Source organism: Hypomesus nipponensis, chromosome 10, assembly GCF_054491055.1.
Source record: "Hypomesus nipponensis isolate SF chromosome 10, ASM5449105v1, whole genome shotgun sequence".
Taxonomy (NCBI): Eukaryota; Metazoa; Chordata; class Actinopteri; order Osmeriformes; family Osmeridae; genus Hypomesus; species Hypomesus nipponensis.
Genome location: NC_140370.1, coordinates 12720688 through 12733383, shown reverse-complemented (window position 1 = coordinate 12733383; position 12696 = coordinate 12720688). Strand labels below are relative to the sequence as shown.

At 43.9% G+C, this 12696-nt stretch overlaps 1 protein-coding gene across 2 annotated transcripts; it reads right to left on the bottom strand.

The window, feature by feature from the left end:
- Positions 1-4674: 4674 nt before the first annotated feature.
- Positions 4675-11135, bottom strand: crispld1b (cysteine-rich secretory protein LCCL domain containing 1b). 2 transcript variants are annotated; one of them, XM_084707416.1, is made up of 14 exons: positions 10875-11135; positions 8670-8788; positions 8338-8470; positions 7856-7971; positions 7546-7649; positions 7233-7388; positions 6941-7001; positions 6621-6687; positions 6374-6504; positions 6233-6276; positions 6074-6146; positions 5875-5944; positions 5628-5761; positions 4675-5277 (listed from the first exon to the last, which is right to left on the bottom strand). In XM_084707416.1, the coding sequence occupies exons 1-14, from the start codon at positions 11133-11135 to the stop codon at positions 5226-5228; spliced, it is 1521 nt and encodes a 506-aa protein (XP_084563542.1). In that variant the 3' UTR covers positions 4675-5225. The 2 variants fall into 2 exon arrangements, with proteins under 2 accessions (XP_084563542.1, XP_084563544.1); XM_084707418.1 differs by having other exon boundaries at positions 7549-7649.
- Positions 11136-12696: the final 1561 nt, after the last annotated feature.

Here is a 12696-nt window from a genome sequence, read left to right as displayed (position 1 = left end):
AGTTTATGAAACAAATCAACTGAATGATGCACAACATGCCAATTGTCATTGAAACTTATGGTGATGTGTTCTGGGAGCTTGATGAAAGCCTGTATCCTCCATCTGTCATCCAGGAAGTCTGATGGGTTATGTGATACTACTGATGCTACTGCCCACCATATTCAGTAGTCACACTATCAAACTGTCTCAAAATACTTTATCACTGCCAATATGCCTAATACAATCATCATTCATATTTAATCACAAACAACAGAATCAAGGGCATTTTTGAAGTATGAGCATGAGATTTGGAGAAAAGGGTAACTTTGGATGAGCCACAGGAATTGGGTCAGGTACAATGGAAGCCAACTTGCATGAGGGTTTAGGTTGGTTGAGGGGCAGTTCTATGGGCGTATGTGAAGCCCTCTGTGACATGCTTGCATGTAAAAAGGGCTATACAAATAAATTTGATTTGATTTAATGATGGGTTTGTTTGTGATTTATCTATAGCTGTGGGAGATTTGGCTCTACACAAATCTGACTTAGCCATAAAGCACACTCAAATAGGACAAGTAAGTGCACACTGGTGCATTGAACAAAGTAAAAGAAGAAAGGAATGCACTAGGCTTCATTCATCAACCATCTAACCCAGTGACAAATTGGGCTTTGATGTACAACGTTGGACTTTTCAAGAGCCAGTTGGTTGCTACACACACACGAGAGACACTAACTGCCCCTCACACATGTGCTTCCTATAAGAAACTGTTTTTAGGCCACAATGCATGTTATATTTAGTCTAACCACTGGACCTTGTTTGCACCAACACAGACACAAGCCCCTGAGAACGTTTAGACACAATCTCCTCTAGAGGGCAGCACTTGCATACAAACGTTACATCTCCAAAGGCCTTTCAACTGAACTAATTCTGACTTAATGTGACCATAACAAATACATGTTTTGGATTGCTTTGTATATCCGTCAATGAATAATAACTAATACTTTGGAAAATCATTATTTCTATAGAGGTGAGTTAACCCTATAGCAATTTAAACAGTTTATCCTTGCCTTTGGCTGTGAAAATCTGATTTAGGTATGAATAAGTTAACACACTAAAGTTACTGAATTACTGCGACAACTTTTTTGATACACAAAACGATGACTAGGTTTCAGTGAAGTCCAGGGTGTCTGTATTTTTTAAGTGTTAAACTGTTCTTGACAATACTTACAGGAAACAGGTGAGCACAGGAGTTTATGATTGGTGCTGGTTGCAAACCCATTCTTCTACAGCCAAGCAGTAAAGTGTCAGGTCATGCAACACCATTTCATCCGGACAAAGAGACTATTTCATACTCGGAGCTGTTATACAATGGTTTAAGTGTAAATGTTGAAAAAAAGAGATGTGAAATCAAAACCCTTTAGCAAACAGTAAAAAGGTCAGTAATGACGTAGGCAGAGAAACCCAGCCTTCTCGATGACTATATTCTTAAGTGGTCGAAATTTATTTCTAGCATTTCTGGTTGTTTATTCACCAAACTCAAAAACCAGGTAACAACATAAATAAACAAGGTAGGCTTAGACAACCGCTTATGTCATCACAGGGATATTTTTTGTGTTGATACTGTTCAGTCAAACTTGGTGCTGTGATATAAGAAGCCAACTGTCTTATTGCATGCAGTGCCCTATACAGTCTCTATCGCTGCATCTAAACAGTTAATAAAGCTGGTGCATCATGGGGGTAGTTTTGCCCTCATCATAAAGTACAACACTGTTGTCTGACATCTGGTGATGTGCATCCATTGCCTATGGAACCTTCTACTGTAAAGACACGAAGAATGCCAGTTGTCTGTTTTGTGTGCAGTAAACCTGATGATGTCATCTGATTGATGACGTTTAATTAGATTATCGATTTATGGGTGGTGTTGTAAGGCAAACACATTTTATTTGTTTTGTTAGGCTAGGTCCTATTGAAGTCACACTGCAGGTCAAATCATAACAATACACTGCTTCAACACAGTAAGGCTAAATCCAGAACGAATGAATATCATTAATATTTTGATGAAATTAGTCTCATAATGTAATGTGTGCTCTGTTCATGGTCCGCGACAGCAGGGCACCAAATAAGCGAGCCAAGACATCAGACAACTATTTTGGGAGTTGCGGAAAATTTTCATGGAGGTTCTTTAGGGACAAACAGTAGGGGCATGAAACCCCTTCTCTGAGCTGAACTGACTGCTTCACTATTGGGATTGTGAGCAGCGGTTTGTGTTGCCACACTGGCAGTGGAGGTCTCTGTGTGGGATGGCAACAAACAGGATGAGGGAGAGGGACTGCCAAAATCACAGCTTGGTCAGGCACATGGGCGGTGTGGGAAAAGAGTGTGTGAGGGAACAGTTACTTACAGTATGGTCTAATTAATAAAGATAATATATGACCAGGTCATGGTTTCAAGCCAGGTCAGAATATTTCAGTTGTTTATGTGAAGTGTAGAAGATCCTGAACTGTCCTGTTCTCTCTGACGCCCCCAGATCATTCCACTACAATGGTAAAATTGCCAATGTGGCAGGAGGAAGCACACCACAACGTTCGGTCGCATGCGATCCGTCATCTGTCGTGCAAGAGGAGTTGAATTTAAATGACCACCGTTGAAATACCTCATCTTCATTATAAAACCAGTAGCCTACTACTGAGAGGATTGCCCTACTCCGCCCAACAAGCACAGATGCGAACTATGCTAGAATAATAATGTTTAACTTTTTGAGTGGAGTGGAACTATAACTTGCAGCCACTAACTACTAAACACTTCTTTTCCTGGATTCAAGTGATTGTTGGCCCACGAACATCATGTTCGTCCACCCAGAATCCAACCTCAAGAACAAGCTATAGAGCATGAGAACGACTGTAAGAGTCATATTTAGAAACCGCTCACCTCCACACACCAGTTATATATGGCGAACTACCTTGAAATTTCCAATTATTTTTCAAAAACCTTGTAATTAGAACCATATTACACATCCTTGTCCTGTAAACCGACGTCCACAATCAGAAAAGAGTTTCAAACGTTCTTTCGCTATAACTAGTAACAGGAAGTATGTCGTTAACGGCCGTACAGTCAGCTGTACAGCTGTAGAGCTGTATAGGCTATCGTTAAATACCTTTTAGGTGTACAGAAATAACAGCGATGATTGCCGTGTATTTCTTCTCTGAAATCATTGGCATTATAGCTTAAGTAAGATTATTGTGTGAGTATGTTAAAGATGAGACCACTCGGGATCAGGGTGCTACTTTTGTCACAGTGCAGTCGAGCCTTGGATGTATTTTTTGTTCAGCTCATGTTCAGTGATTGTGTACCAGTTATTGGTCGTTACAAAATTGGTGACTACTCATTGGCTGCTGCTGCTGCTACTGTACCATCAATATGCAGACGAAGGCCAGCCTTCTTGCCTTGTGACGCATTACATTGACCAGTGTGGAGGCCCAACAGTCCTTTGCCAGTTTTAATCAAACATCCTTACATCCCTGCAAACGTTGAAAGAATCAATGATAATGTCCATACTGTTGTGATGTTATTAGTGGACAGTGCCACTCTTGGGGAGATTGTGAACCTGAATGCAAGTATCACAACAAATGAGACACCCACTTGCCTGTCAACCAGTGCATTTTATTTCACAAGTACGCCTACTGAAGCCTTATCCTCACCATATTCTGCGAATGTGACTGTGCCAGTGAGACCAAGAGAAAAGTGTGTGTACTTTGTGCCCATATGTATGTGTATAGGCCTTCAACGGTGGGCGTTATGGTGATATTGTTGAGTAACACCCCACAGCACACTACTCTCCTGTGCCAGGGCCTCCTCTGCAACACCGGCCTGTGAATTTTGACAGCGCTCTGATGCATGCCTCTTTTCTCTCCAGGGAACCCAGCAGAACCAGCCAGTTGGTCAGTCATGCAGAAAAACACACGGCCAGGCAGCAGATCCTTATCATGAAAAGATTATTCTTGAACTGTCTTCTCTGTGTACAGTAGCCCTATAGACACTTAACAGAATGGATGGTTCTTTAAAATGGACAGTAAATCTGAAGATTGCAATGAAAAGTGACAGTTCAATGGCAATACTATATACATATGTGCGTGAGGGTTGAGTGATGGGGAACCTTGCAGCTGGAGCCTGACCACATCTGTGCCAGTAAAGGGAGGAAATGCATCCTGGGAGAAAAGATTGAGATCAACACACACAAAGTGTGTCTTTGTCTGTTCAGCTCGCTGGCACAGCAAGAGGGCTTGAGTAGTTTAACATGAGCTCTGCTTGCCTTTCATTCTTCACAGGTCCAGGAGGAAAGGGACCTTGGGGTTGAAATGTCTCAATGTTCAAGACGCCATTCACAACATAGTTGTAATAGTTGTAATATTTTCAATTTCATTTGAGGCTGGGGTAGAAGAAAACCATTGTGGCTTTCTGAAAAAGCCAGCCTGTGATTTTTGTGTCCAAATGAGTAGGTTGTACACTACCACTACTATCCATGCACATTGTGGATTTATAGCACTTTTGTTACCATATACTGTATAGACAGTGTAGCATTAGCTAGAGGCCCAATTAACCTCTATCTTATTAGGCCTGAAAAATTGGTCTCTGGGATTACTGGGACATGATTGATCCTTTTAAACCATTCCTCTGTGTTTTTTCCTTTATTACTCCTTTATGACAACATCATTCCTTGATTACATTTAACTGTTCCCCTAAATTCTTTATCCTTATCCTGGCCAGCCAGGCTTGTTCTGAATAAATCTATGAATTTGAACATACAAGGTAACATGGATATACAACATACTGAAATATATCATTAATAGCAATTAACAGTCTATGCACAATATTTACAAACATGCATGTGAAATTACAACCAAATCTAAATAATTCAACTTTATCACGCATGCATAACTTATTAAAGTCAAACACATTTTCAAACCAATAACACAAACAAAACAAAGACATTAATTGTGCTTAAACATTCAACATATGTACAATCATGATATATACATCAATGTACAGGATGCTGAAACACCTGCGTTCGACCGGCATATCTCATCGATGTGATCATGGCCAAAAGCAGCCTTGAGAAGCTGAGGTTCAGCCTGGCTGAGCAAGAGGCCCAATCAGAGGCCACATAATGACACGCTGGGCGAAATGGCAGCCCTGTTGGATGTGAGCCCTGCTCCTTTTCATGGCCGCAAGTGTCCTTGCAGTGTGGGCTTCAAATGACTGCAAAGACTCGGAATGCCTTGCCACTTGTTGGGTTCTGAAGACTGTAGAGAAGAAAGAAGATAATCATTACTTGGTTGAACTTGGATTGCCCTAACCCATTACAGCATGGAAATAAATACAAAAAAAAACGGAATGCCTAGTACTTGGTTCAGTGGTTCAACATTAAACTACAGATCAAAAGGCAAGAAGTTCAAATCCACCCATCACTTTTAGACATTGGTCAAAAGATTTGTCATAGGTGTACGTGGGTGATTAAACCCAGGATCCCTATGAGACAATAAGGGCCCCTATGAGACAATAAAACACCTCAAATAATCTTCCCGTGCAACGTCTGCTCACTCAGAGTATTTCCAGTAGAGGGGTCTCTCATGTTACCCAACCTCCCCCCTACCTCTCTGAGGTGACAGCGTTCTGGTAGCTTCCGCTGTACTGTTTCCTCTTGTCCACAGGCATCACGTCCAGGTAGCCCCCAGAGTCATTCTGGATCACACCAGCATGGATGGCTGCTCGGCAGATACTCGATTTCTGCACACAATCGAGAGATCATGCACAGAGGTGGAGTGAGGTGTGGCCCTGGCCGTATGAAAGGAATTTGGAGATGACCAAGGAGACTCATGGAGGTTATACTGAGGACTTACGTCAGAGTAATGTTTGGTACCGATTACTCTGGCCTGAGTCTCACGGAGACAGTTCCTGGGACAAAACAACCTACGAAGGACAAGATTGATCTAAAATAAATTATGTGACCATTTTATTCACCAATCAATACCCTTTTTTTTTTTTTTTGAAGGAAAGTATCAATTATCGTGTTTATATGATGCAGGGGTGCTATTGTACCTTGGACAGTGCCGTACCGGTTTCTTAAATGGGCAAAACTTTGCAACAGTGGTCTCACACGTGACTGCTTTCACTAAGAAGGTCAACATAAGACAACATCAAATATACAGCAACTTGTACTGTACCAGACTGCAGTGGGTGATTACAGATGGGACCCACCTGGTACTATGGCAACTGAGAAGGAATTAGCACTCCGGTTCTTCCTGTAAATGAGAGGCATTTGGTGTTTCACCATCTTTGTTTGATGATGTGATAACAGTCAGCCATTGAAACATATTTAAAAGTAGACAGTTATCTCACTCCAGTGACTGCACCCCGTTCTTGTAGGACTTGGTGAAATGTGGTTTCCTCCCCACCCTGGTGATGTCAAGCCAGCCTCCGTCATTGTCAATGATCCCAGCATGCAAACCTGCTCCACAGACGCTGGATTGCTGAGAACAAAGGCGAGTAGATGCGTTTAATAACACCCTGCTTTCAGGATGTCTGTGCTCTTCTAACCTGATGATGTATGGAAGGTTTGTCGCTGCACTTCTTCACTCCCACTTACCATGTCATAGTACTCGGTCCCGGCCACTTTCCCATGGCTGTGCAGGCAACCTGGAGGACACTCGTACCTGAGGGGCAAAAGGAAGAGCTAAGACACACAGCTGCTCCGACAGACAGTAACTGTGACGACCCCATCCTCTGGGGATTGTGACAGCTACAGGAAACATGCTACATGGGTTTGCATGTCAACCCACTGAACTCTTCTGCACTATTCACCCTTAATATCTGTAATGCTCATGCCAACTGCTCATGACGAATATAACAAGTTTGTGGAGACATAAATAAAGAGATGCGGTCTCCTCTGTGCTGGTCAGCACGTACCTGTTACAGGTGGTTCCTTTACACTGGTCCCGTAGTTTGGTCTCACAGGACACCTGCTGGCCTTTGAGTAGAACAAAACCAAAAGAAGTTGTCACAGTCTGTCTCCAGACTCCAGACATTGTTGAAATGTTGTCAAATAATCTTTAGCAGCTCAATTGATCCTTGGCAGAAGTACATGTACTCCCTCTGTGGGTCACCCTTGGTGAAACAGTGATCTAATATCATTTGGCATTAGGGCCATGTTCATATTGAAATTGTATCATGAAATAAGTTGAGAGAGATGGGTCCTTACACATCTGCTCTGTGCTGACCACCTCGTTCCTCTCCACGTTGTCATTGGGGGAGGGGGCCTGGGGGAGGGGACGACCCTCTCGCTCTCTGGGAGGCTCCGGCTCAATGTAGTTGGTCTCCTCAGTTTCTGGAGCTGGACGTCTGTCCACTCCTCCCTCTGAAACAAACACCACCACATACTGGAAGGCACTCTCTGAAACAAACACCATCACATACTGGAAGGCACTATCGCAGCCGACACCATGACCCATGTTCACTGTGATGTAAACAGCTACTGTCGTGGCTATGGAAATGTGTTTCGTTTCAATGTGGGCTACCTTTGTAGCAGAGGTTGTCCCTGCAGCCCCCGGCATAGCTGGGCGGGCAGGCAGAGCATGGGCTGCCATGTTTGTAAGGGGCGTGGCCCCACCAGTTTCCCCTGTGTACACAAACACGATGACATCATGATAAAACACAGGGAACCCTTTTAACCCCTTCCCTCCTAGACCGTACAGTCTTGTCAAGAAACACACAGTACTTCCTCTGTGGCCTATATGTTTTCAGGATGCAGACAGGCTAATAAATCTTTACTAATTAAAATGTTGTGTCACAATCTGAATTGAATAAACAAGGAGACAAGCTTACGGTGGCGAGTAGTTGCAGACCAGGTAGACAGCTTTGGTCCAAATCATTCCCCACACGTTCATGTTGTAGCATACGTTGATGGCACAGCCAATACGACTGCTTGTAGCCCACACCATCTACACACAGGACACAACATGGCTAGCCGTCGGAGGTCAACTCACTCGTCTACGGCCTTTCATGGTTTGTTGCATAAACGCACATAGTTCACTCGTGCCTATAGGGAGAGTTGACGTAAACTAACTGACAAGGTGTAACATTCAGACATTCATTTACATTTAGTCATTTTAGCAGACGCTCTTATCCAGAACGACTTACAGTAAGTACAGGGACATTCCAGCGAGGCAAGTAGGGTGAAGTGCCTTGCCCAAGGACACAACTTCACTTGGCAACTTTCAGATTACTAGCCCGATTCCCTAACCGCTCAGCTACCTGACTCCCCTCAGAGACATGCTGCACTGTAGGCCTGTCATTAGGACTCTTACTTGTGTGTAGTGAGTGCAGACGGGTCCGGAGCACCGGAAGGGGCAGTGAGGGTTACACTCCTGGGGGTAGGGGTAGCTGTAGTCCCTCACCTCATCATACCAGGCCTGGACGTGGAAGGTGGGGGGGCGGTCCCTGAGGGAACAGGTGTGTGTTCGGGTGAGAGAGACTTTTAGCCACTGAGTTGGTCCAGAGAACTGAGTCTGTGTGTAAGCACACATGTGTTGCACCCAGCTGTGGATGCATGCACGCACAGGAGGAAAAGGGACATAGGCACACACCTGGGCACATTCACTCACAAATACACACATAGAAAATGCACACACACACACACCTTCCCCAGTGTGCTCCGAGATTCTGTCCTATCTGTGTTAGGAGGTGGTTGGGTCCGTGTTCCCAGAGACAGGTGTGTGCCCAGTGTTCAGCGCTCCGCTCCAGCTCATAGTCCCACACCTGAGGGATGGATACAGATACTTTACAAACACACACAGTCAACACAAACTGGATGCACTGTAGAAAGGCAAGCTAAATCTGCCATGAACCAAACACATTAAGACCCACTGGACTGGGTCCTTTACTTAAAGCCCAGACATGCACTCCAATAGAGAATCTCCAAGACGTCAGCTGTGAGGTCGGCTTGGTTTCTGGGAATCTACCCCACTGGAAAGCCAGAAGTCACTGCTACTGCATCAGATACACACACAGGCACATCAGGTTGCAGGTTGGTGCTACTATTTACCAAGGCCATGTTGGAGCTGGTTTACTGTAAGAGCTGGTCTCCAGAGAGACGCAACTGCGTGGAAAACATTGTGTTGCGCTGTAAGAGTCTGACAGAGGGGCCTTGTTGGGGGCCTGGTGGGCTTATCAACTTGATGCCCAGATTGATACCGCTCGCTGAAGGGGGAATCAGCTGCAATTGTGCGGTTTAACATCACTTGTGATTTAGATGTTGGTACACTCACTGCCCATGGAGAGATAAGTGGGTAAACTGTGCATGCCTCCATAACCCTTGCCATAGCAAATATCCCCCCCACCAACCATTTGATACAGATCTAACAGTGGTTCAATTGGAGTTAAAAACTGTAAGGTATTCCAATACCTCCTGTGTCTGACAAAGAGCTGCATAAATACAAGCTTGAAGTATTTTGGTGTTTTGGCCAAGTTGTAGATATTGTCAAAGAAAAGAATAGGTGTAGTGTAGTGTGGGGTAGTGGGCTGCAGTCCTGCTGTTCTGCTGTTCTGTCACATTAAGCCCTTTGCAGATGAAGGATAATTGAAAAATACTCATGTGCAGTCAACTGGCTTGAGCTGCTGCTTTAATTCATTCCATGTGTAATAGGAGGAAGCACACACACATGAATATACAGTACACACACACACACACACACACGCACACACACACACATGCACATACAGTACATACACACACATACACTATACATTCAGAGTGGCCTTGGTTATGAGTTCTTTGGTGGATTTACACACTTACACTGGTGATATTTGCACTCCACATGCTGGCTTCAGCCCAAAGCAAAAAGTGTAAGATACCTACACCGAAAACATTTGCGCATACCACTGCTCTAAGAGTATGTTTCACGTTCCATGTTTCACAGTCAACTCACAGTAGTGGCATTCTCTTTACTTAACACGTAAACAAATGTAACCAATACTTACAGTAGTAATATCTTTCATAGCTCCAAAACTAATAAAGTTAGTCCTACCACAGAAATTTGACTTGTCTTTTATTATCATTCATTCAAAACGGCCCTGGGCAAGGTTGTCCCTCCCAAAATCCTATCCTTTCATAATCAACTAGCTTCTGTTATTCAAGCCTTTTTAACAAATTCCTTTTCAGGGAAAAGCACATCAGACAGAGGAACAAAAGTGTGTAAAAAAATAGATTTGAACTGGCATACTGTGTCCATCTACTACTGCCCTCGACAGTTCCACTCCAAGTCAAAATAGATTTATCTGGGCTGCCAAACAAAATGCCTGAGATCAAAAGTAGGCTAATATTCTCGTAGGTGAGTGTAAACGGTGGAGGCAGAGTTCAGGATAACACTGCGGGGGCGCGGGCTGGCAGCGGGCCAGGGTTGGGGCAGAGGCAGGACCAGCGGTTTGGCTGGCAGGCTAGGGCAGGGCAGGGCAGGGAGGGCAGTAGCACACTGGCTTTATGACTTGGCCAGAGCTCAGACCTGCTCTAGCTCTTTGATCTACGGCTGGCAAGTTTGTGCCCCCGGAGCTCGCTCTGTGTTTAAACCTCCTCGTGTGTAGTCCTGTCTGAACTCTGCGCTGAACTTCCATCCTGCCAGGCCCTCCAGCCACAACCTCCTCCTGGTGTGTGAAGTCCTACAGATCCACCACCATGCAGCTCACACACAGCTCTGCTCAACTCGGAGGCTCCTCAGGTTGGCAGGCAGGCCTACAATATTGGTGATAAACCTTTGTGTGTATTTAGGTTGTCCATGAAATGTGATCAATCACATGTCATAAACACCAAACCCTGCCCCCCGTCCCCCCCCACCCCCTGTGGTCTCACCATGTACTCCATGTTGGAGGCCTGTGGATAGACCTGGCCACGCAGCTTGTTGTGCAGGTCCAGAATGAGGTGCATGTCCCCCTGGGAGATGGCTCTCTTACCCCTCTGCTTGGCCACCCACCATTCATCATCCTTGTCCATGTACTTCTCCAATAAGGACTCCAGGTGGGTGGAGTTAGGGATCACCATAGAAACCACCATGGTCTGAGACAGGAAGAGCAACGCCATGCATCTAAGCCAATCCCGAAGAAGGAAGGTCATGATGATGATGGTTTGAGAATAGCTGCAGCTACAGGAATCACAGTAAAAGGAGATCAGTTTTCTGGTTTCATTTTAGGGAAATAAGTAAATAAATATTATTCAGCAGACATGAAGACATCCAGACATAATTGGGTCGCTTCACATGTATTTATTCAGTATCAACTGTTATACTTCATTACTCATTTATTCATTGAAATTGGATATCTTATAAGGAAAACTAATGGTAAAAAGTAGAATTTCTGGATCTTGAGATGATCTCTGTCAAGTGTACTGTGTACTAAACAAAGTATTTCATGAGCATGCACAGACTGAAGAATATTTCTGTTGTTTTTAGAGCAAGCAGGTACTTCTATTGGGTCTTTCATGTTCATGCAATGCAAAATTTGAATTGAAGCGAAAGTTGACAATTTACCTTACAACAAAGAAATATCCTCGATAACCAATATCCAGCAGAAGGAATGTTAGCACATGTGGAAAGTTGATCTCCTGGTGAGTTTACCATTCATATACTCGAGCAAGTATCAAAACTACCGTAAACAGTTGTGTTTCAGTATTGTACATCAACGAAATGAGGAGGGAGAGAGAGAGATCAGCTACCTGTTGAGTCCTCTAGGTCACTCAGTGCGAGGGTGGTAGCACACTTTTCGTTTATATGCCAAATATGGGTTTAGCGATGCGTAGCGCAAGTGATCCCGCCCACCGTTGGCTTCTAGTCCCCAGGTTGGACTATTTGAGGACCGAACTTGATTCCATTCGACGTGACGTGAAGGTAAACTTTTTGGGTTAGGAGAGCCCACTTCTTAGTGTAGCATTTGTCTATTTGCTGTTGGTTTGTTAGAGTTGTGTGAGTATTTCAGTTTAGGATAACATTTTCGTTATTTACATAGTTTTATTTTATTTTACATATTATCCGGACTGAGAATTGTTCAAATCTATAGGCCTACAGGGACACCAAGATCCACAGATGAGAACGACGACAAAAATTACTATTCTAATACAAGTGGACTTACTCTGTTAATGTTAAACACTGAAGCCAAAGGTCCATCCGTACGTACTTCACTGCAGTCTTTGTGAATTTCCTGCAGTATAAGAATGAATGCTTGAGAGCAGGCAGCAGCCCGCATGGTGGGCTGCATCCCTCTGTGACCTGACCACAGAGCTGTAATTCACACAAGCTGATCTGACAGCACAAAACCACTGCTGGTTTACATACAGAGCTGCATTTGTAAGATGTTTTGTGTGTGTTTGTGTGTGTGTGTGTCTGTGTGTGTGTGTGTCTGTGTGTGTGTCTGTGTGTGGTAGTAGTAGTGTGTGTGTGTGTGTGTAGTAGTAGTAGTGTGTGCGTGTGTGTGTGTGTGTGTGTGTGTGTGTGTGTGTGTGTGTGTAACATGTCCCACAGCTGTGAAGGAACACACATATATACTCATAAAGACAGACAGAAAGAAAGAAAGAAAGAAAGAAAGAAAGAAAGAAAGAAAGAAAGAAATAGAAAGAAAGAAAGAAAGAAAGGGCATCAACACTTTAACTTTAAAAGAGTAGGCTACATCAACATGGATTGTAT